We start from the raw sequence: 24,641 nt of genomic DNA on the forward strand, positions 1-24,641 counted from the left end.
TGGTTTGAAAATAACTTTTAAGAGTTTTCATCAATTGTAAAGGGATCAATTATAATTTTCTAGAAGAATAAAAGATACTGGTTCACGTGAACTGGTGATTCTTGACCTGGAAGCAGTGTCAACAGGAAGAAAGTTAACATATGAAAGTTGCAGCAGAGGGGGTAACAGAAAAGGCACATCTACAAGGACCTTTGTGTGTGCAATGTTTTAAACAGGATAGAAAACTGAAGACAGCTAATGTCGGAGCAGGGATTGTGAATAGAACAATTGTATTACTGCCGCTTCATTTTTTTACTAGAGCTGACTAGACTATTTACAAGGTTGTTTTTAAAGAACTGAGTTAAAAGAGTCTCTGGGGAATCAGTGCTATCAAAACTGTCATGAACGTAGCCATGGAGGTTCTGCAGGAGTGTGCTGTTTATGTGACTACTGTCTCTAAGGATCTTAGATGGAATATAATTGTCAAAAGCCAAACTACTGAGTGGAAGAATGAGAGATTTATGTACCAGAGGTTGCATTAGAGAACTTTGGGACTGCATGTCTCCAGGAAGTGATGCAGGAGCATGTGGCTTTGAAAGACCTATCTTTGTTGAATGGACCATTTAAAGTGATATTTACCTTTATGTTTTAAGTATTGTATGCCTGTTAATTCATGTTTAATTTACATTGGTTCTGAATTGTGTTAAAGTAAAAGTTACAAAATGTGAAATCTTATTGGTGATTTCTTCATATGGGGTAATTTGGTCAATTTGATTATTTTGATTTGCAGATCCTCAGTTAAGTAATTATTATGGTTTTTTTGCTGCTGTAACATAGAAAGAGGTGTAACCAGTGTAACAATTACCAGACTAAGCTAGAGTCACAGACTAACGACATGACTCTCGTTGGTTGTGACAATGTTTAAACAACATAGTAGGCTACAAAGCAAAGCCGAGTAGAATCTCCAGCAGCAGAGCAACCTTCCCGATGAACTCAATGCATTCTGTGCTCATTTCGAGCAGGTAACCATCAAACCGTTGTCAACTGCCCCAGCAGCCTCGGACACACCGGTACCTACCGTCACGGTTTCCAAAGTGAGATTGGCCTTGTTGAAAGTGGACCCTAGGAAAGCAACAGGTCCTGATAGAGTCCCTGGTCATGCACTCAGATCCTGTGCGGGTTTGTTCGCGGACATCTTCAATCTCTCCCTACTCAGTTCTGCCATCTCCCACACTACACCCCTTGCCCAGTCCACTCCTTCCAAGAACAAGGATAGAGTCCCCCTCACTCTCACATTTCACCCTACCAGCCTCCGTATGCAAAGCATATCCCTCCACTATTTTCACCAACTCCAGCGTGAAGCCACCACCAAATACATCTCCCCTTCACTCCCTCTGTCAGCATTCCGCAGAGACCGTTCCCTCCGGGATAACCTAATCCACTCCTCCACCATACCTAACACATCTCCCATCACCCATGGGACCTTCCCACACAATTGTAGGTGTAATACCTTCCCCTTTACCTCTTCAATGCTTAAGATCCAAGGCCCAAAACACTCATTCCAGGTTAAGCAGTGTTTCACTTGCACCTCTTTAAATTTTGTCTATTGTATTCGCTGCTCCCGATGTGGTCTCCTGTATATCGGAGAGACCAAACATAAACTGGGTGATCGCTTTGCTGAGCACCTTTGGTCTGTGCGCATTCAGAACGCTGACCTTCTCGTTGCTTGCCATTTTAACTCAAGACCCGGTTCCCATGCCCACATGTTTGTCCTTGGCCTGTTGCAATGTTCCAGTGAAGCTCAACACAAACTGGAGGAACAGCATCTCATCTTCTGCTTTGGCACGCTACAGCCTTCCGGTCTCAACATCAAATTCAATAACTTCAGATGATTAGCTGTACCCCACCTCATCTCTGTTGTTTTCATCCCATTTCATTTTAACAGTCTTTTACCTTTTATTTATTTCTTGTTTTTCTTTCTATATTTTCCCCCCTCACTATTTCCCCATCTTATCCCCCTTCCTTACCTTTTCTCCCCTTTGCTTCCCCCTTTTTCTCATTTTATCTCTCTCCCACCCATGCCCCCCCACATCTACATCTGTCACAGCTTACCCCCTGATTTTAGTTTCTCTGCTGTTTGGCCTTTCAAACCTTTTATTCTCTCTGGGATCTACCATTAGCACTCATTCCCTTGGTTTCTGTGGCTATGACTCATCTTTCATTCCCTCACTCTACAGTATAAATATTTCCCACTTTCTCTGCCTTTTAGCTTTGACAAAGGGTAATCTGGACTCGAAACATTAATTCTTTTCTCTCCATACAGATGCTGCCAGACCTGCTGAGATTTTCCACCATTTTCTCTTTTGTTCCAAATCCTAGGACTTGGCTCCTGATATACCTTCAATTCAGTGAGGCAGAGAGAGCAAGTTGTCTAGCCAGAGTCAGTACAGATGAATGCTGCCCACAAGAGGCTGGCTTATATATGGCCCCAGTGTGGACAGAGCCAGAAGCAGAGCCATACCGGGGTTATAGTACAGTACCTGGAAGCAGTTCATATCACCACTTCCAGGTCACAGGTTACAGGTTATGGTATCATGCATACATTATGGTGAATACATTCACCACAGCTCCTCCCTCTGCAATTGGACTCTTGACTTCCTGACCCATAGACCACAATCAGTAAGGATAAACAATGACTCCTCCTCCATGATAATCCCCAATACTGGGGCCCTGAATGGCTGCATACTTAGCCCCCTACTATACTCTGTAAACACACATGACTGTGTGGCAACATTTGGCTCCAATTCCACCTACAAGTTTACTGATGACATGACTGTAGTGGGTCAGGTGTCGAACAATTATGAATCAGAGTATAGGAGGGAGATAGAGAACCTAGTAGCATGGTGTAATGACAACAATCTCTCCCTCAACATCAACAAAACTAACGAGCTGGTCATTGACTTCAGGGAGTGAAGTATTGTCTACATCAATGGTGCCGAGGTGAAGATGCTTGACAGCTTCAAATTCCTAGGTGTGCACAACAACAATCTGTCCTGGTCCACCTTTGGCGACACTATGGCCAAGAAAGCACAACAGCGCCTATACTTCCTCAGGAAACTAAGGAAATTCAGCATATCCACATTGACTTTTACCAATTTTTCCAGATGCACCATTGAAAATATCCTATCTGGCTGCATCACTGCCTCATAGGGCAACTACAGAGATTCGTGAACACAGCCCAGTCCATCACATGAAACCGCCTCCCATCCATTGACTCTGCCTACACCTCCCACCTTGGGAAAGCAGTCAGTATAATCAAAGACCCCTCCCACCCAAGTTATTCTCTCTTCCAACATCTTCCATTGGGCAGGAGTATAAAAATCTGAGAACACGCACTAACAGGTTCACAAGCAGCTTCTTCCCTGCTGTTACCAGATTCCCGATTGACCCTCTTCTGGACTGAACTGATCTCTTCACACATCTTCTCTACTGAGTAGTACTACACTCCATATGTTCACCCGATGCCTGTGCCTATGTATTTACATTGTGAATTCATGAATGTTCTATGTTTTTCACGTATGGAACGATCTGTCTGGACTGTGCGCAGAACAATGGGCGCGATTCTCCGCTGCCCACGAGGGGTCGGAGAATAGCGGGAGGGCCTTCCCGACATTTTTCCCGACTTCCCGCTATTCTCCCCCCCCCCCCACGGCCGCCCCACGACACGAATCGCTGCTCGCCATTTTTTACGGCGAACAGCGATTCTCCCCAGGCCGATGGGCCGAGTTCCCAGGCCTTTACGGCCGTTTTCACGAACGCAAACACACCTGCTCTCACCGTTCGTGAAAACAGTCGCAAAGTGCCGTCCCGGTCAACCATGGCACTGATTGGCACGCACTCTTTGTTCCTCCACCGCCCCGCAGGATCAGTCCGCGGGGCGGCTGAGGGGCATGACGGCCCGCGCAGGCGCGGGTTTGACGCATATGCGTGATGACGTCATCCACGCATGCGCGGGTTGGAGCTGTCCAACCCGCGCATGCGCGGGTGACGTCATCATGCGCGTCAGCCGCTGTGACGCTTGGCGTGCGGGCTTAGCGACGGTCGCTAAGCCCGCGATGCCGTGCTTCACGGGGCCGCGCTGCTAGCCCCACCCAGGGGGGAGAATCGGGTCCCGGGAAGGGGCGCGGAGGCTGCCGTGAAACACGCCCAGTTTCACGGCAGCCTTTACGACTCTCCGCATTTGCAGAGAATCGCGCCCAATATTTATCACTGAACCTGGGTACACGTGGTAATAAATCTTATCAAAGGACCAGATCATTTTGATTTTTTGTGATTTGGTAAGGGCTAAACATTGAGCATGTTGAAGCCCCCTCCTTTTTGTTTTAAATAGTGCCATCATGGGAACATCCTAGATGGCAGACTAGTCTTCGGTTTAATGTCTTATCCGAAGGAATGTCAGCTCCGATGGTGCAGCTCTCATTCAGTAATACACCGAAGAGTTTGGCTCAGTTTACCTCTCAAATCCCTGTAAACTTGTAATTCGGGATCCTCCAGGATTCTTACAATATTGGACCTTAAACCACAATCTCTGAATTAAGAGTTGCTAGTGCTGCCAACGAGGCACTGAATGGCGACGAGAAGAGCTCAATACTCAAGGAACGATCTTAAAAGATGGAATGAACTTCAGGGTAAATTGCGCGTGAAACACACTTGCACCGAATTTCCGTGATCTTTTTTTAACCAGAATTTAGCTTTAGATCCCCTTTGGAACACAGTTTCAGGAAATTCTAGCCTAGGATGCGGTGGAACATCCAACGTCTCCCGTCCTCTGAATATTCGACACTGCTTTCGACTCTGAAATTTCAGTTGTTGTTTCATGTTCCATGTTACTTATTCTGCATAGTTGCAGTCTTTTGGAGGTCATTGACCCTCAACACAAATTTGCTTGTATTCTACAACATAAATTCTGTGGCGGACGCAGTTTTAGCATCCACTGGCACTTGACCACCAGTATAGAATGTGCCAAATAACCTCTCCGAACTTCGACTGAGTGGTCCGGGGCAACTTGTTTTGAGACCAAAGGAAAGTCTATGGTTCAGTAAGGATTGTCTCGGGGGCGGCTATTATTTATTATTGGAACACCGAGGATGAACACGGGGTGTTAAAACAGCAGTAATTTCCCAGAAATTCTCGGGACATTGTTCCTTATTCCACCCAGTTAGTCCGTTTAAAACAGTAACATTTGTTTTTTTTTACAGCTGTGGCCCTCTCCAAATACAACATCGACCAAATGTTCATGCGCATCGAATGAACTTCGGGGTTCATGGGCACGTTCAGAAACGTTTCTGACAGATCAATCAGCCGAGGTACCAAATAGACGTGAAATGAAATCACTTTGGAATGTTTTATTGCTCCACAATAAATGATGTGCAATGCATTTGATATAAGGTGAAGTTGCTCTGCATTCAAAATTATTTTCGGATAGTTGCCGTACGGAAATAGAGGAGAGAATTTTGCCATTTACTGACTTGGATATGATTTCATTCCAATCACCATCACATTATTTTTTTAAATAAAGGCTCTAAGCCTCAACACAATTCATTTTCATGCAAAAGCCTTCTCCTGGCGAGGGCTGCCTTGAGTCGCAGTCTCCCCTGCATTTCCCTGGACAAATCGAGGTTCACACTCGTATTATCTTTGATGGGCTATAAATAGCCATTGCCTGAGATTGTCTACGTGCAGCCAGAGGTTTTGTCGTGTTTGCTACGCACGATCTGACGGAACCAATGCGGCGAGTCTGTCTGTCACACTCGGGAGCACTGTAGCCACGAAACGAAGGCGGATTTAGCATATTGGGGGGGGGGGGGGGGGCGGCGGCGGCGGCCGCTCCAGAGCAGAGCCGCTCCAGAGAAAAGCCACTTCCCCAGCAGCCGCCCCGCTCCCCCAGCAGCCGTCACGCTCCCCCAGCAGCCGCGCGCCGCTCTTCCAGCAGCCGCACGGGTCAACATTCCAACCACAAATCCCCTCTCCCCCCCCCCCCCCCCCCCCCCCCCCCCCCCCCCCCCCCCCCCCCCCCCAGCTCGCTGCACCGCCATTGGTGGAGAATCACCTCCGCAGTTCCCATTGGCTGAAGGAGAGTGATCACGTGGCGGGAGGCGCGGTGTGATTGGTGGGCCGGGTCGTTGTTACCTGATACGAATATCAAGCAGCGAGAGCGAGCGGCTGGCTGGCTGGCGCGCGCCGCACAGGTAGCAGCAGAAAGTAGCCATGGACACCAAGGAGCAAGGAGCCCAAATGGAGCCATTATTACCCACGGTAATGCTTCAATCTGTCTGCTACGGAGCAAAAGCAAATTGTGTTTTCCTCCCGTTTAGATGTCGACCCCCTCCTCCTCCTTCCAAGTTGCGGAGCGGTGAGAGATGGCAATGTTATTGTTAACGTGTTTAAAAAAAAATACATATCTATTTCGAAAGGGCATTGCGCTTTCAGCAACCGAAACGCATGTGATTTGGAATTATTTCACCTTGAACTGGTGGAGTCCTGTGATGGCTCGGGAGATCATCTCCAGAAACATCTTTATGGGGTACGCGTGAATGCCAAAGTCGGCGAGATAGTCACATTGGGCAGGGGCGCGCGCGGAATATCCCCCCCCCCCTCCACTACCCTGCTCAAGTGTGAACTGTCACTCTTCCCCTCCCCTTTCCATCAAAAGATGTTGGGACAATCTGCGGGAACCGGGGGAAGGGGGGTTGTTATAACCTGTGAATAAACTGACGCATTCGGTGTTCTGCATGGCGAGTTCCGCAAAGTCATTTAAGACTGGAAAGCTAAAAAACTAGACTTGACGCAGTTCCCGACTGTGGGAACCAAGTGTTAGCGCGTCGGCATTAAAAGAAGCCACCGAGTTCAAATTTGTTGGTTATTAACAGCCAGAACGAAATATCCTGATTGCAAAGGCACGTGAATATTGAATGCAGAGGACGAGTGGTTACTGTAAATGTATCATACTAAAGATTAGCAATATGTCACTTCGAAAGGTGTTTTTAAGACTGGAAAGCAAACCCTTGAAGACAATCAGTTACGACGTTTCTTTTCACTTTTTAAGAACCTAATTTCTTTATTCCTATTTGTGTTTTTTCCAAGCTTAAAAGAAACATTGCTCATATTTTAGATGCCCGGCCTGTTCAATGGCAAGTTTATATTTTTGACGTCAGATTTCCTATGCAGATCAATACTACAAACCAAGTGTTATTGTATCGTGAAATGACTGCCCAAACGACAAAATACTGCCCAGCTGAAAATCGGAAATCAAACCTGAAAATGCTGGAAAACTCACTGAAGAGTCTGTTGGACTGGAAACATTAAATCTGTTTCTCTCTCCAGAGATGCTGCCGGAGCTGCTGAATGTTTCCAGCATTTTCTGTTTGTTACATCACGATCAGCATATGTGAAACTGCCCATCATAAAAGTTTATAATGTTTGATCTTGACAGTTGTATCTTTAAAATAATGTATCTACATATTATTTGGAGTCACCCGGTCCCCACTTGAATGTTACATTTATTGTAAATTTGGAAATTAGGGCCTGGTTTAGCGCAGTGGGCTAAATAGCTGGCTTGTAATGCAGAACAATGTAGCAGCACGGGTTCAATTCCTGTACCGGCCTCCCCGAATAGGCGCCGGAATGTGGAGACTTGGGGCTTTTCACAGGAACTTCATTGAAGCCTACTTCTGACAATAAGCTATTATTATTATTATATGTAGATACATTTTGACTCGTGTTCCAGATTATAAATGTATTTGCTCATGACAAAGTCACATTAAGAATCTACTTTAATCTTGCAAAGCTGTTTTCTTTTACAAAAATTAAATTTTGTAAATTATATTGAAGGGTTTTCTTTATCAAGGCTGCTTTGCCAGACATACCTGTGTATTGATCAAGTTCCTCAGTTTAGTTAAATATTCATTCTGGATTAATTTTAAATATACAAGAGAATTATCAAATTTTACGGTGCAGAAGGAAGCCATTTTGTCTGTGCCCACCCTCTGAAGAGTTATCTACTTAATTTCAATCCCCTGCCTGTTGCTTATTTTTTTTTACATCTATCAAATCTAACAAGATTGTGAAAATCATTACCTAATTTTGTCTTTAACTTTCTTTGTGCTAATGGTAAGATGTTTAGTTCCGTACAGAAAAAGCCCCCTATCCCCAGTAGCATTTTTTTCCTCTCCTCTCTATGCCCTTGACATTCTCCCCAAAGTAGGACATCTAAAACTGGACACAATATTCACATTGGCTGAATGTACTATTTGTGGAGAAGTAGCATTCCTTATTTGCTTCTTTATTTATTGCTCTTACTTATACAATCTTGTATTCCACACATTTTTTGTTGGTTTATTCATTTGTCCTTTCCCACTTTTAAAAAAAAAGAGTGTATCTAAGTCCCCAATTCAGTAGCACAGTGGGTAGCAGTGTTGCTTCACAGCGCCAGGGTCCCAGGTTTGATTCCCGGCTTGGGTCACTGTCTGTGTGGAGTCAACAAGTTGTGACTCTGTGTCAACTGTGTCACAGTCAACTGTGTCTGTGTGGGTGTCCTCCTGTGTCTGTGTGGGTGTCCTCCGGGTGCTCCAGTTTCCTCCCACAAATCCCGAAAGACAGGCTGTTAGGTAATTTGGACATTCTGAATTCTCCGTGTACCAAAACGGGCTGTAATGTGGCGACTACAGTGTTAATGTAACTTGTGACAATAAAGATTATTACTATAAATTCTCTCTGATCTGCTATTCCGGTTTGAAGCATTTACTTTGTGTGATCCCTGGATGTAACATGTCATGGAATTCATTAGCTCTGTACAGGGAGTGCGCGGACTTGCGACACAATTGATTCCTGGAAACAGTGTTGTAAGTCAAAACCTCACCAATTGGAATACATTTCCCCATAGGAACAATGTTAAGAATGGGGAATTGGTTCCTTCCACAGGGCAAGGCAGCACTTCTGCTGGAAACTTCCTATGGGCTTTAGACCTTCCTCTCCTGATGCATTCAGACCTCTGTGTACCAGAAGAGGCGCCGGAGTGTGGCGACTAGGGGCTTTTCACAGTAACTTCACTGCAGTGTTAATGTAAACCTACATGTGACAGTAATAAAGATTATTATTATTATTATTATTATAAGCTCTACCTCCTGTTTCACTGAACTTTGTTTTCTACTAAATTGCTGATAGCGTAAGTGGGGTGCTCTTTCCAAGGGCCGGTGCAGGCTGGATGGGCCAAATGGCCGCCTCCTGCACTGTAAAATCTATTAAAAAACCCAACTTCCCTCCATGTTAACTGAACATGTAAATAGTTTTCATCTCAAATATTATCCCTCTAGTGGCATGGTAGCACAGTGGTTAGTGCTATTGTTTCACAGCACCAGGGTCCCAGGTTCGATTCATGGCTTGGGTCACTGTCTGTGTGGAGTCTGCACATTCTCCCCGTGTCTGTCAGGGTTTCCTCCGGGTGCTCCGGTTTCCTCCCACAAGTCCCGAAAGACGTGCTTGTTAGGAGAATTGGACATTCTGAATTCTATCTGTGTACCCGAAAAGGTGCCGGAATGTGGCGACTAGGGGTGTACAGTAATTTCATTGCAGCGCTAATGTCAGCCTACTTGTGGCAATAATAAAGATTATTATGATTATAAATCTGCTGCTATTGCTTTCTTCCCCTCCCGCCCCCGACACACGCACACAGCATCCTTTCAAACTATTGTTTAATCTCCACGTTTTACTTTTTGTAAGCCTGAGGTCATTCAAAACTCTGCTACACTTACCGTAGCTTACAGAAAGTCCTTTTTCCTTCTTACCTGCTTATCTACATTGGCTCCCGGTGAAGCAGCACCTTGATTTTAAAATATCCGCACTCCTCTAATTCTGAACTTTTCATGCGTTTCCAATTTTAATTGTTCCACCCTTGGTGGTTGTTCCGTCAGTTGCCTAGACAGCAAGCTCTGGAATACTGTCCCTCCACCTCTCTGTCCCCCACCTCACTTTTCCCCTTTAAGACTCTCCTTTGACCAGGCTTCTGGTCATCTCCGCTAATGTCTCCTTTATGTGGTTCTTGTGTCATACTAATGCTCTGTTTGGGCAGCACGGTGGCACAGTGGTTAGCATTTCTGCCTACGGCGCTGAGGACCCGGGTTCGAGTCCCGGCCCTGGGTCACTGTCCGTGTGGAGTTTGCACATTCTCCCCGTGTCTGCGTGGGTTTCGCCCCCACAACCCAAAGATGTGCAGGTTAGGTGAATTGGCCATACTAAATTGCCCCTTAATTGGAAAAAATAATTGGGTACTCTAAATTAAAAAAAAAAAAAATACTAATGCTCTGTAAAGTGCCTTGGGATGTTTCATTATATTGAAGTTGCTCTTGAAATTTAAACTGTTGACTGTATTTTACACATTATTAATCTCCCAAGGTGCTTTCCTTGGGTTGAAGTGGCATTGATCAGTAGTTTGAGTGATTAGTTAAGGCACAGATGAAGAAGTAGATTTATGGAGGCATTTGAAACTGTGTAATGGTAGCAATGAATAGAGTTCCAGAGTGTAGGCCCAGATTTCTGAAAACTCAGGCATTACAGGTGCAGAAAATGGAACAGAGTGGAAGGGTATGTGCATGTAAAATGGAACAGAATGGAAGGGTATGCGCATGTAAAATGGAACAGAATGGAAGGGTATGTGCATGTAAAATGGAACAGAATGGAAGGGTATGTGCATGTAAAATGGAACAGAATGGAAGGGTATGTGCATGTAAAATGGAACAGAATGGACGGATATGTGCATGTAAAATGGAACAGAATGGAAGGGTATGTGCATGTAAAATGGAACAGAATGGAAGGGTATGTGCATGTAAAATGGAACAGAATGGAAGGGTATGTGCATGTAAAATGGAACAGAATGGAAGGGTATGTGCATGTAAAATGGAACAGAATGGAAGGGTATGTGCATGTAAAATGGATGGAGTGGAAGGGTATGTGCATGTAAAATGGATGGAGTGGAAGGGTATGTGCATGTAAAATGGATGGAGTGGACGGGTATGAAATGAAAGTCAGAATCAGTAGAGTGGAGGATATGAGTGGTTGGAGCATTTTGCAGATGAAGGAATTTTTGAATGAGGTTAAGACATTAAATTCACATTGTTGATAGACTGAAAGTTGATGGAATTTGATTGAAAGAGGAATGATGAACATGCAAGTCTTTGGAGAGGGAAAAGGATGTGGCCTCAGAGTTTGTAGGTGAGAACAAAGAGATCAGCAAAGAGAGAATTTGAGATGACAACTCGAAGCAACAAATGGAACCTTGGAAGTTTCAACAGCAGTGAGAGTGAGTTAAAATGGTCATTTTTTTTTCAGATACAGAAGAACTTGATGAATAGGATATGGTATTTGAACCTCAGTGCAGCACGAGGCAGTTCATTGAGGCGGCAGTCAGTCTGCTTCAGCAATCAGTCAGAAAAAAAGATAGGAGTCAGAGACTAGAAAATGGCTTTTGGTGATAGACCACAATGTGGCTTCGTTCTTGTTAATAAATGTGATTTTGCTAATTTTATACTGTTCTTGAAATTGAAAATTATGCATTGGGATAATTTTTGACCCTGGAAGCTGTACAGTTAGGAAAATACGTAATTTCTTTAAAACGTCTGTGGAATCTTAATTTTCAGTATGTTTGAGAGGGACTGTCGGAGTTTGCATCAATTGTAAAGGGATCAATCGCATTTACTTGGATAAAAAGAAATACTGGTCCATGTGAGCTGGTGATCCTTGATCTATAATAATAATCTTCATTGTCACAAGTAGGCTTACATTAACACTGCAATGACGTTATTGTGAAAAGCCACTAGATATCACATTCCAGCGCCTGTTCGGGTACACTGAGGGAGAATTCTGAATGTCCAAATTACCTAACAGCACGTCTTTCGGGACTTGTGGGAGGAAACCCACACAGACCAGGGGGAACGTGCAGACTCCGCACAGTCGGTGATCCAAGCCGGGAATCGAACCTGGGACCCTGGCGTAGTGCTAACCACGGTGCTACCGTGCTGCCTTGAAGCAATAACAACAAGAAGAAATTTCAGCCCAGGATTCATGTGGCTTGCAGACACAAAGGAGACCTGCAAAGCAAAGGAGCCGGAGATGAAGGTGCAGATGCAGTCAAAAAGACTAAACAGACAGACAAAAAGAGAAACCAAATTCTTGTGATGAGAAGAAACAAATATCTCAGGAACAATCAGTTTTTCTGTTTTTGTAGAAAGATTACAGGAACACTTGGAGACAGTGTAAAGTTGGCTAAAAAGGTCTAAACCTGGAAAATTGTGAACAGCTCAGACGCTAAAGAGCTGGGTGTTTTCCTAGAAGTCTCCAAACTGCGAACTGAAGTTTTATTTGTTGTTGAAAGGGAATTCTGGAAAGCTATGCCATCACGACGGCTGTGATATACATAAAAGGATTCATGGAAGTGTGCCTTACCGATGATAATTGTACCCGTGAAACCTGTGGGGGGGGGGGGGGGGGGGGGAAATAAAAGTTGTTGTCCGCCAGGACTTCTGACCTCCAATGCGTATATAAAGAATAGCATTTAACCATGTAGCTTTGTAATTCCGTAAATGCTGAAAAGGAATGCTTGCGGGTTGTGTAAGATGAATCGTTGTTATCCCGTCTATTTAAAGCAAAATTTCCCTTTTTTTACTTGCAGTATTATTAGCCGATTAATTCGGGTGTAATTTGCCTTGGTTCTGTTTAATGTTAACTTAAGAGCTGTAAGAAATTGAACCTTTTTGATAATTTCTTCATTTGAGGTTATTCTGTAAATTTTGTTATGGTTTTCAGTTCTCCTACAGGGATCGTTATAGCATGGTCTCTAAATCGCAAAGTTGACTACTAAGTTTCTCAACAGTTGGTTGATGAAATAGAACTGTTCTTGGTACACTGAAAATAGTGTGAATGACTTGGAATATTTTGAGCATGATTCTGCAAGTACCATCCTGGTTAAACGTCCTAATTGAACTACACAGGCAGGGAATGGATATTGATGTCCGAAGGTAAAATAGTAATGTCGACTAGAAAGATTGAGTACTTTACCAACAATATTGTTATTAACATTTTGGATGTAGTGAAAGGTTTTAAGGAACTTTGTTAATACATGCCAGAATGATAGTTGGTGACTTTTTAGCAAGGTTGTGAAGGGTGACATTCTGGTGTTTTATTATTAGAAGGAAAGATGCAAAAATACTTTAGTTTCTGATTAGAATTTAAAGTTCTGTCTCCTAACGCTTTGAAGAACCTTTTCGATATATCTGTTGATAGCTTAGTAAGTGGGCTATTTGGTGTAGTATTGAGTTGTGCACTTCCAAGAAGATTCTAGCCTAGATTATTAAACTGTGTTATCAAATTTCAGCCAGGGCAGCTGTTGTGGAACTAATATTAACCTTCACATCCATGGGGAGGGAATGGGGTTAAAACCAGTCATGTGTTTTGTTTCTAATCACTATCCATTAATGCCTGCTGGAAAGTGTGTACATATACAGATGTTATGTGATGACAAGAACAGGCTTGTATCTGATCCCTTGAGCAGCACATAGCCTGCGCACACTCAGTGAATAGGTTTATGCCAAAAATAACCACGTGGTAATGGAAGATTACAGTGCTAATGACATTGTATTGCCAGGACTAAGTGCCTTTAGAATTTGATGCAAAATTAGGTGAAGGGTTGGAGAGACTTGGGGGGGGGGGGGGGGGGGGGGGTTGCGGTGGTGGGAGTAGATGTGCAAGGCCTTTTGGTGTGTGAGTCATCATAAAATTACTCTATAATCAATTGACTCTAAACTAAAAACAGAGTTCTGGAGTTTTAAGTGCCTTTTAAACATAACCCACAGATATTCTTTGAGGCTGCTAGACTGCTGTGTTATAATGGCTCATATTTTCTGGTTTCCAGATTGTCAGAGAAGACCCTGTGGAAATCTTGAATCGCTGACCTATGTAGAAATTGTTCAGGAAGTTTCTGCTTCCTGGCAGGTTCTGAATGTCTCCAACTCTAAATTAGATTTTCGACAGTCCCGATGTACCTACCTGTGTAATTATTCAGGAAATGTTAGATTAAAAACATCTTGGTTATCACACAACTGACTCCCCCCCCCCCCCCCCCCCCCCAGACTTGACCCGACTATCACCATGACAATCTGACTGCCCTCCAGAATGACCTACGGCCGTACTCACTTCAACGTCCTATCCACCTACCCACTTTCCATCCTTCTCGTCCATCCATTTACTAACATTCAAGCTGGATCTTTAAACTTAACGTATAGCAGTTAGTGGCATAAGAAGGCATTTATTTTATTCCGTTTCTGGGAAAGCCAAGCTCAAAAGGTCCTGGAAGGAATGCGGAGCATCGTTGCTCAGGTGGGATATTTGAGTGGAGCAGGAATTAGACAATTATTGCCACTCCTCGGAAGATGCAGGCCAATAGCTTTTTGTTTATTTGGTTGCTATTGATGTATTTTTTTGATGAAATAATTGGATGAATCTAATGTTGGTCTGAATTGAAAAAGTTTGGAGAAGAGAATTATTGTTTTTTTGGGGGGAGGGGTCACTTCCACAGGATCAATTTACCAGACTTCAAGGAATGTGTATTCCAATGCTCCGAAAGTGCACCCTACATGGGCCCACTCGCCCGCCCTATCCCTGTAACTCCATTACCCCACCTAACTTGCACATCTTTGGACACAAAGGGACAATTTAGCATGGCCCATCCACCGAACCTGCAGATTTATGGACTAAGGAAGAAACTGGAGCACCAGGAAGAAACCCATGCAGACACTGGGAGAAAGTGCAAACTCCACAGACCATTAGTTACCAGAGGCCAGAATCGAATCCAGGTCCCTGTTGCTTAGAGGCCGCAGTGCTAACCACTGTGCCTCCGGGACGTAACAGTGCCATCATTTTCAAACTTTGTAGGATTGGTTGTAAAGTTGATAGTGCAACAAGGCTGGTGAATAGTGGGAAAGGTGGAAAACAAGAACCACGGCGGGCGCCAAACTGTTTGCAATGCTCGCTCCCATAGGCAAAATTGGGATCCTAATGCAAGAAACCAATTATCACCACTTAAGGCCTATTTCCATACAATTAATGGGAGCGATAACCTATATCCAGCGGCTTCCCCAGGGAGTGGTCACGCTTGTGCCGATTAGTTCTCCTTTTGAAAAATGTGAATTAGGTGGGATTGCTGTGGGGAGCTGAGGAGGTGAGCAGCTATCTTCGCTCATGGGCAATGAGCCCGAGGACACTGGGCATGCTGCCCCTGTGCTTGGGATGTGGGGCTACCGAGGGGTGCAGCCCCGGTTGTGGGTGGGCTGCCATGGGGGGTGGGGGCACGAACATGCACGGGCTCGCCATGCAACCCCTGGACCATGAGTTCCTATACCCGGGGCAGCCCTAGCCCCTGCCTGTCTGCCCCACTGACAATCCATAACTCTCACTGACCGGGGAGGCCTCTGGCCTTGCGACTGAAGGTGTTTGCTAATAGCGAATTGGCAATCTTGGTAAGTGTGCAAGTCACATATCCTATTTGGATCCCTGTGGGTTGATGTGCCATGTAGCATGTAGGGCTCATTGCCCAGCATCCCAATCACACCTTGATGGATGGATACCGTGCTTGAACACTGTGGGAGGCAGCCCCGCAGACACAGTGGCCAACCTTCGATCTCTCCAGAGATAGGCCCAGCACTGGGCTCATAGAATCATAGAATTTACAGTGCAGAAGGAGGCCATTCGGCCCATTGAGTCTGCACCAGCCCTTGAAAAGAGCACCCTACCTAAGCCCACACCACCACCTTACCCCATAACCCAGTATCTCCACCTAACTTTTTTTGGGCACTTAAGGGCAATTTAGCATGGCCAATCCACCTAACCTGCACATCTTTGGATTGTGGGAGGAAGTCGGAGCACCCTGCGGAAACCCACACAGACACGGGAAGAAAGTGCAGACTCCACACAGACGGTGACCCAAGCCGGGAATCGAACCTGGGACCCTGGAGCTGGTGGGCAAGACGTGTCGGTCGGTTGGGGGGATGCATGACTGGGGGGATCCGGCATGGGATTAATGGTCAGCCCGAAACACGGAGCAAAGAGGCAGAGGCGTCATACTGGTTCGTGAAGGTATATTAATGTCCCTCATACAAGTGTACGCCATTGCCCCACTCTCTCGATGGTGCTGCCCCACTATCCCCCGTCCCCTCTCAGTGATCCTCAATCTGCTTGTCCTACCTTGTTCTACGGCTACGTCTGGGTGTATCCGCAGGAAGCACATCGAAGGTGGAGGCAGCCAGCTGCTTACCGCATCCCGCTAGCTTCGAAGCCCCTGGTGGGTGTCACCTGGGGCCGGAGGGCCCCCGCACATGCACAGTGGGACTGTCCTGTTACGGCCTTCTCAGACGGGTGGAACTCGGGGGAGCTGGTGGCCACCGTCGCCAACCGATAGGATGGGTCTGGGTTGCCACGTAGCGCCCTGATGGCTCACCATTGTCTGCACTATGTGTTGACGCCCTCAGTGATTGGGCCATGCTCTGCAATGCCCACCTGCGACAGGGGCATGCCATGTAGCACCTCCTCAAGGTCAGCCTGGTACTGGGTGGCCCTCCCCCAATTGAGTCGGAGAGTCTGCCGAGGTCCTTGGCCATGGCCGTCACATACTGTGGAATGCTTTGGACCCCTTCATTCATAGTGCCGTCATTGTGCACCAGGTCGCCACCCTAACCGAGTTGGCCTTGATGCCACTCATTATCAGTGACATCTCCTGTACCCGCAACCCCTGGGACTCTTCCAATTGGCAATGGACTTGCTTCAGTGTCACTGACCTTTCCCTCTGGATGTCCTGGCTGCTCCCTAATGTCCCCATTAGCTCCAGGTAAACCGGTTCCAGAGGCTCAGCATCTGGCAGGGACCCAGCTGGGTCCTGGGATCCAGCAGCGGTCCGACTGCTGTTTTGCCTGGGTATTACTGCCTCCACCTGATGTGCATCAGTGATTGTGTGGTGCTCACCAGATTGTGCCTCAGAAGCTTGTCCACTAAAGTTGCCCACTGAGGTGCGTATCTCTGTGCTGATGGAGGGCAGGGGTGACAGCTGTGACACGTTGACTGTGGCATCCTCTGAGCTCTCCTCCGCGGAGATCTCATGGGAAACAGATGAGGGGGCCACCCGGATCGGTGTGAGGATCTGTGGGAAATGAACATGTGGTCAATGGGGGGATGGGTCAGTTTGTATGCCAATAACAACTGATGTGTGACAGGAATAGCATTGACGGCATCGCCGGGAATCTTGTGGCAGTACCTGCTCGCTACCACACTTAGAAATCTTTCTGGAGAATCATGCCCAATAACTTTTCAGTTAAATTTATTCTCCCCGTTTGTGCATATTTTGTAGCGCCTTAAGCTGCTTTTTTGACTTGGTATACTCTTGAAAGTGCCTAATTAGATACTTTTTAAGTAAAAAAAAGGGAAAGTTTGTACATATTCATCCCTTTAATTCAGTAAGGTGGTCCTGTATGATCTGAAATCTTTGGTATATTATCTTTTCAGCAATATAAAAGCTAAATAAATTGATCTCCAAATTGGATCGATTTTATGTGAACATCTCCTTTTGGCCTATTAGAAATCTCAAAACGTAACGTTTGAAGCAAATAGATTAAGACTGAATGTAAACCAAAATGTTTACATAATTATATTTATTGTATGGTAGAGGACATGAGATTTTATTGCATTATAGCCTTTTAATTGAGTATATAAATGAATATTGTTATTGAATGGCAAGTATTTGTATTTAAAGTCACATGACATTGCTCAAGTCCAGGCATTCAACAAGATAAGAATTGCAAAAAAATGTATTTTACATTGATTATATTTTCAGGAAGTAAAGTAGAACATTATCAAATTAAGGTAAAGCATTTTATTTCTGCCCTGCTGACAAAGTGGCTGCATCAATTGTGCGCATTTTGAGAATCCTGTATTAAGAGTTTTGTTCTGAAATGTGGATTAATTCCAGATTGGATGAATTTTGAGGTTTCTTATTTCTTTTCAATTTGTATGCCACTTAGGGATTCAACTAAATGCACCTTGAAGATTCCTGCCAACCACAGCAACCCACAGCCATTTAATGCTCTGAGGAGCATTAATCGGCTTTGTTTGCCTCTCACACGGGCACAGGTCCCAGCTCGGAGAACTGGCAGCTCTGTAGTCCCAGAAACACCAGTGGCCAGGACTGGGACTACAAGCAGTTCAGATTCGAAGTCCTGGAATCCAGGACCAGGTAAGAGTGAGGAGGGGAGGTGAAGCCCCAGGGTGGGAGTCTTGGAGAGGCCGGGATAAGGGGAGTGTTGGTGTTGGATGCTACTGTGGTAAATGGACCCTTGAAGGAGGCGCCTTCTTCCCACCCGAAGCTCAACCAGGGTGACCTGCTGGGCAGCCTTCCCCCGTCCCTGAATAACTCCTGCTAGGTCAAAATTGAGTCTCAATGGAAGCAGCCCATAAGTGACCCATAATTGATCACTTGAGGGTGAGCAGGCTATCCTAAGGCCAAGACTCTCCCACTTCATAGAAAATTGTGAACAGGTTTCGGGCAAGAGGAGGGCAGCAGTCAGGCCATCCAGGGAATTTTAGGCCCAATCCCATCCCAACAAACACATCAACAGGGGCCAGTAAAATTCTGTCATAGTTCAGAATTCCTGGGTATCCAGTTGAAAAACATCCTCTGGTTTATAAGTGAGATTCTAGAAAAAGCTTTGGACTATATATTGAATGATGGTTGACATACTGCTTCTCTTATTTCTTATGTTGTTCTGTTCTATGAGTTGATTTCAAATTCAATATTTAAAGGGACATTACATTTATGAAATCTAATGGTTCTAGAATTGGGAAAAGTACTTAATTATTTTATGCAGATGTGCAGAGACTGCCTTTCGTTTTAATGATGCCTCAATGGATGTAGAGCTGGACAGTCACATATTCCTACTGAGACTGTCATATATTTATGAAATGTCAAGTCTCTCTCAAATTGTCACTGTCAACAAATGCTCTTCTTTCACGCATTCAGCACATGCCATTATTCATGAAGGCCCCGCTTTCTCAACCTTTCCCTCGCCTGAGCTGTTATGATCCTCGGGTTAAATCACCACCAGCTCTCTCCCTCAAAAGGGAAAGCAGCCTATGGTCATCTGGGACTATGGTGACTTTACCTTACCTTTACATGCCATTACTCTCAACTCATGGGTCTCCTCACAGGAGGATGGAGGACAAAATTAGGGTGTTGATCCTCTTGGTCTCTGTACCGGTACAAGAAGTTGAACAGTTTGTCGGGTATCAAAGTATTGCTCTACACTAACTTATTCAACGCTATTTTATTACATAAACTTCTATCAAATATATGCATGCAGTTCTCTTTACAAATAATGATCACAATTGACTCGAGACTCACAGCTTTTCACACTTAAGTAGATATTACTCCATACAAGAGCTGGCCATGTCCTTTCTTCTTTGGAGGTCTCTTCTGTTCTCTGAGTTCTCACTCTGGGTGTCGCATTCTGCGAGGTTGATCCCAAGGTTACGCTAGAGATGTGGCCTTGGAGCTTGGTATTTACGTCCCCATTGCACTTGTATTCCATGGAAGAGGTCAACCCCTTTGTCCTTCGTTAGCTGTTCTGCTCTGAGAGAATAACATGGCGAATGACACAATTTTCCGAACTGCATCGATTTCGTTATGCAGTCATTATTTTAATACTCATGAATGCTTAGACCTCGTGGTTTTCATATGTCTGGTCCTGCCATGGTCAACATGGGCTTTCATGAGGCCTGTGGTCTAGGTGTTGCGTTTTATCTGACTAAACACACTTTGGACGAGCTTTGATGTCTGTTGTTTTGGGGTGTCAATTGGCAGTTAAGTGTTTACTGTTTTGCAATTTGCAAGAGTCTTTGAATATGTAATTTCAAAGCTGACCATATTTCCCATCATGCTTACAGGATTCTGGTTGTTAGCCATTTTGCATGAGCAGGGCCTTATTACTACAAGGGGGAGACACTAAACCAGAGGTGGCACTCTAGCTACCTTGCAGATGACAGCTGCACAGGAGAATGTACTGGACATCAGAGTATCATGCTTGGCTATCATAGATGAGGACATCCCAGCTACCTGGTGGCAGATAAATGACAGTCAGCCGCATGACAAACGCCAATCACTCATGGCGACTTGATGTCAACAGCCAGTGAAATATGACCAAGTGCATATTAATTAGCAAAAACATTCTTACATTAACAGTTCTAATTCATTTATTTATTCTCCCCACAGGACCTTCAAGAATGCTGCAGGAGATGGTGCAGGTGGACAATAATAGCTCCTCAAAGGAGGTTACACACTCTGCAGGTGCACAGTCATAGGTCCAGGCCATGCACCAGCTCAGATACACTTTGGGATTGGTAAGGAAGATAGTTGGGCTTTAACCTGCTGAATTACACAAGTGAGCAAGAGCAAATGGAGCTGAGGGGGACAGCTGTGTCCAGTCCGTATCAGAAACCCAATGGATGTCCCAAGCTTGTTTATTTGGACACAGATGCAGAGCCCTGAGGTCTGACAGTGGACGTGAAACCTCTGAACAACAGGAGAGAATGTGTGATGTACTGGCAGCGTTTCAGTCACATGTGTTTACTCAGAGTTTGAAGGAGTCTGCCTCAAACATGAATGGTATGATATCGCAGGCTTTTGCAACGGTATTTTCACCTCTGGAAAGGGATGGCCACATGCATGGAGCATCTAATGCAGCAATCCAAGTACATGCAAACCCTCACCAAGGGTTTGTTTACTATGAACGCCAGCTTGAATAGGATTTATGATAGCCTTGGCCCCACTGATCTGCAGCAATGCACCCTCCAGCTTATTATAGGGTTTTATCATCTAGAAGTGCTGGTCGAGGAAGAGTAAATATTGGTACTTGTACAGCCCCATGGATGCGTTAAGCAACGTTAGAATTTCAAGTATTTAATTTTTGAGCTACAAATATTATTTGTTTCTCCCACTTGGCTCCTTGGTTGTTATCCTGCAAGTGATCTTTTCACTTATGATGATTGGTTGGACTAGTATTGACACCAAACAATGGGGGCTGTGAAAGGGTTGCTTGCAGGACTCCTTTAGCCTTGGAGGAAAGCTGGGGAGTTGGATGAAAAGTGGCTTTTGCATGTGGCTGCAAAATGGGTGGGCTGATGGAACCTAAGTGAACCTCATAATAATGAGGCCATCCTGGGGAAATATTGTGCACTTCTGCTGATGCCTTGGCTGCAACTTGTTCTTCTGCCAACTACTCATTAGAATTATCTGACAAGCCTCTGTGCTCTGCATCTTGTGCCTGCTGCATGTCCATACCGCCTGGTGCTCTTTCTATTGCTGGTGTCAGTACTGTTGATGCTGCTGTTCATCTTAGTAACTCATGTGAGGCCCAGCATAAGTGACACTCTAGTTGATCTGGTATAGCAGAGCGTGGAAATGGAGATCAGATGTACAAGCTTCCATAATTCTGAAACTCGCAGCACAAATAGGTCGGACTTCTCTAGTCGTGCAATTGAATTTTCCTGCCGGCAGCGTAGTCCTGTCAATGCTAAATCCCTTTGCCAATTGGAGGGAAGGTAGAATCCCGCTTCCAGCAAATGGTGCGCGGCTGGGAAACATGTGGCTGGCGGACTGGAGAATCCCGCCCATACTGTGAGAAATACAGTAAAGAAAGTAACTCTAAGGTTTCATTACTTGCATATTTTACTATCATATCTTCAGTCCGATCAATTGCCTTCTTGCCTTGCTTTCACTGGCTAGTTCCAGAAATCCTGAGAAACAAAAACAGCCCTATGATTCTATATCCAAGTGTTGCCTCTGAAAACAGCATTTTTTTCTGGAGAAATGTGCAGAACAGATGATCTGGTGTATAAAGTGTTAGTTGCAACACGTTGGGATAAGACCGACTTCATGGACAGTCCTTTTTCTGTATCCTCTTCTATGTTCATTAACAGAATTACACTGATAAGGTAGCTTGCAAAATTGCCACCTGCTCAAATCTATAGCTCATGAAGCAGCAGTAGATCAAATCAGGTTTATTTAGTCCTTTTCACACGACTACCCTTCAGACAAGAACAGAAATCTAAATTGTATTCAGTTTCAGTGCATCATTCATTGGTTACATAACCAATGATACGTTAACACATTTTGCAGAAGTACGATGAGTCATATGTGATGTTTTAATCATTGCTTGGGATACTTCAGATTACAGAATATTACAAGCAACAACTTTTAAACCGGAACTTCAGTAATGTCTGACTCACACATGTTCAATAGATTTCTTTAATGCTAGGGGCTTCTTGAATTCTGCTTCACTGAGCACACATGTTAGAGACCGTGCCACTGGTACAATCCAGTTATGCATTTGAATAATTATAACTGCTGACCTACTTGTTCTCCACCACTTTTCGGAGCATAATGTTTTTTTTTCCCTGGAGAAAAGTGCAAAAAATTGGTCAATAAACGTGAGTGGTGATTATTCCCAGAGATGTTCTTCTAAATATACAATCTTTGATGCTTTGTGCATTCTTCGCATGGGTAAAATAGTGAAAGATGACTAAGAAAAGCAATGATGATAAATGAATAATTGCAAAAAATATTCTGTTAATTGGGGGGGTTGGGTTGGAGTCAGGGGGTCCGGTTGGCGTGGTGTGATGCAGTGGTGATGGCAGGAACAAAGGCCAGAGTTGGTTTCTTAGGCTACCAATAGCATAAGTAAAAAGAGAGCTGAGGTCCTGCAGACAGATTTTAGGGAGCTAGGAAAGAGATTAAAAATCAGAATATCAAACGTCGTAATCTCTGGATTACTCCTTATGCTATGGGCTGGTGAGTACAAAAATAGCAGATGGGAGGATTGTGCAGATGAATGTGTGGTTGAAGAAATGGTGCAGGACAGAGGGCTTTAGATTCCTCTGTCATTCAGACCAGTTCTGAGGGAGGTGGGACTTGATTGAGCCAAGCAGGTTAAACCTCAACAAGTTGGGAACAATATCATGGTGGAGAGCTCTGCTAGTCCTTTTGTGGAAGGGTTAAACTGGCTTCAAAAGAGCAAAGTACTATTGATGCTGGAAAGCTGAAATAACAACACAAGGTGCAAGAGATACTCAGCAGGTCAGGCAGCGTCAGTGGGCAGAGGAACAGTTAGTGTTCCAGGTCCATCTTTTATTGGAAATGCTGTAGACTGCAGGAAGATATTAATGGGTTGGTCAGGAGGGTATGAGAGTGACCAATAGAATTCAATCCAGAGAAGGGTGCAGGATTATGGCGAGAAGGCAAGGAAATGGCATTAAGTTAATTTCTCATTCGGAGAGCCAGTGCAGACATGGAAGGCTGAATGTCTTCCTTCTGCACTGTAACATAGACATAGAACATACAGTGCAGAAGGAGGCCATTCGGGCCATCGAGTCTGCACCGACCCACTTAAGCCCTTGCTTCTACCCTATCCGCGTAACCCAATAACCCCTCCTGACCGTTTTTTGGTCACTAAGGGCAATTTATCATGGCCAATCCACCTAACCTGCACGTCTTTGGATTGTGGGAGGAAACCGGAGCACCCGGAGGAAACCCACGCAGACACGGGGAGAACGTGCAGACTCTGCACGTTCCCAGCAGGGAATCGAACCTGGGACCCTGGCGCTGTGAAGCCACAGTGCTAATCAATTGTGCTACCGTGCTGCCCGAACAATTCTATGCTTCTATGGAGTATGCTGAGATGTATTTGGGCAGGAAAAATGAGACAAGGTAATAGACAATAAATGGTAATGTTAGGGATAAGAGAGAAACTGGACTCTTGCCTATCCTCCTCTTGTCAGTCTGTAAGCAGAGGGCCTGAACGGTGGGAGGAGAAGCGGCTGTGTTTTAAACACCTGTCTGAGACTGACAAAAAAAAAATGTGCTGTCATGCGGGCCAGCATGATAAGTACCTGGACATTGGCACGGTGAAGGTGGCGAGGGCAGGTATGTGGTAGGTGCCAGGTGCAGTGGGGCCACAGTGGGAGGTTTGAAGGTGGCTGTATCAGACTGCAGAAGACATCGGAGGAAGCACTGGGAGCTCTGCAGAAACCATGGCAGCAGCAGAAGGACACACCAGGTGAGAGGGAATTCAGGTGTGCATCCTGATTTTCTGACATCTTTGTACTCTTGTAGAGACTGAGAGTCTGCCAGTACATACTTGCGCAGCGGGGTGGAAAGAAGAGGCCTCCCCACCAAATTAAGAAGGCTTGGTCAAAAGTTGCCACTGAGGTCAGTGGCCATGATGCAGTGTGCTGCACATTGATAATGTGCCGGGAAAGGCTCGATGATCTTCCAAGCTTGGCAAAGATTAGTACCCAGTTGGGATAATCCAGTGTGGAGAAATTTGGAAGGTGGCCATCCATAGCAGCGTTCAGTGGTGTAGAAAGCAAAGTTACAGAGATACATCTGCCTGTGTGTGTTAAGGCTGGGAGATTGAAAGTGCTGGGGGAACGTCACCATAGTTCGTGGATCACTGGAGAGAGGATTGAGTAATGAATGGACCTTTGCAGTTAGAAGAGAAATTATAATACCACTGAGTGCT

At 45.0% G+C, this 24,641-nt stretch overlaps 1 protein-coding gene across 3 annotated transcripts in view; it reads left to right on the top strand.

Moving 5' to 3' along the window:
• The first annotated feature begins 6,148 nt into the window (after window positions 1–6,148).
• LOC119961978 (sodium-driven chloride bicarbonate exchanger-like) overlaps window positions 6,149–24,641 on the top strand; it is a 466,097-nt gene continuing 447,604 nt past the window's right edge. For all 3 annotated transcript variants that reach the window (XM_038789664.1, XM_038789662.1, XM_038789663.1), the window contains exon 1: window positions 6,149–6,294. In XM_038789664.1, the coding sequence (XP_038645592.1) occupies window positions 6,247–6,294 (48 nt within the window). In that variant the 5' untranslated portion in view covers window positions 6,149–6,246. The remainder of the gene's footprint in view (window positions 6,295–24,641) is intronic.

This window comes from Scyliorhinus canicula, chromosome 2 (assembly GCF_902713615.1).
Source record: "Scyliorhinus canicula chromosome 2, sScyCan1.1, whole genome shotgun sequence".
Taxonomy (NCBI): domain Eukaryota; kingdom Metazoa; phylum Chordata; class Chondrichthyes; order Carcharhiniformes; family Scyliorhinidae; genus Scyliorhinus; species Scyliorhinus canicula.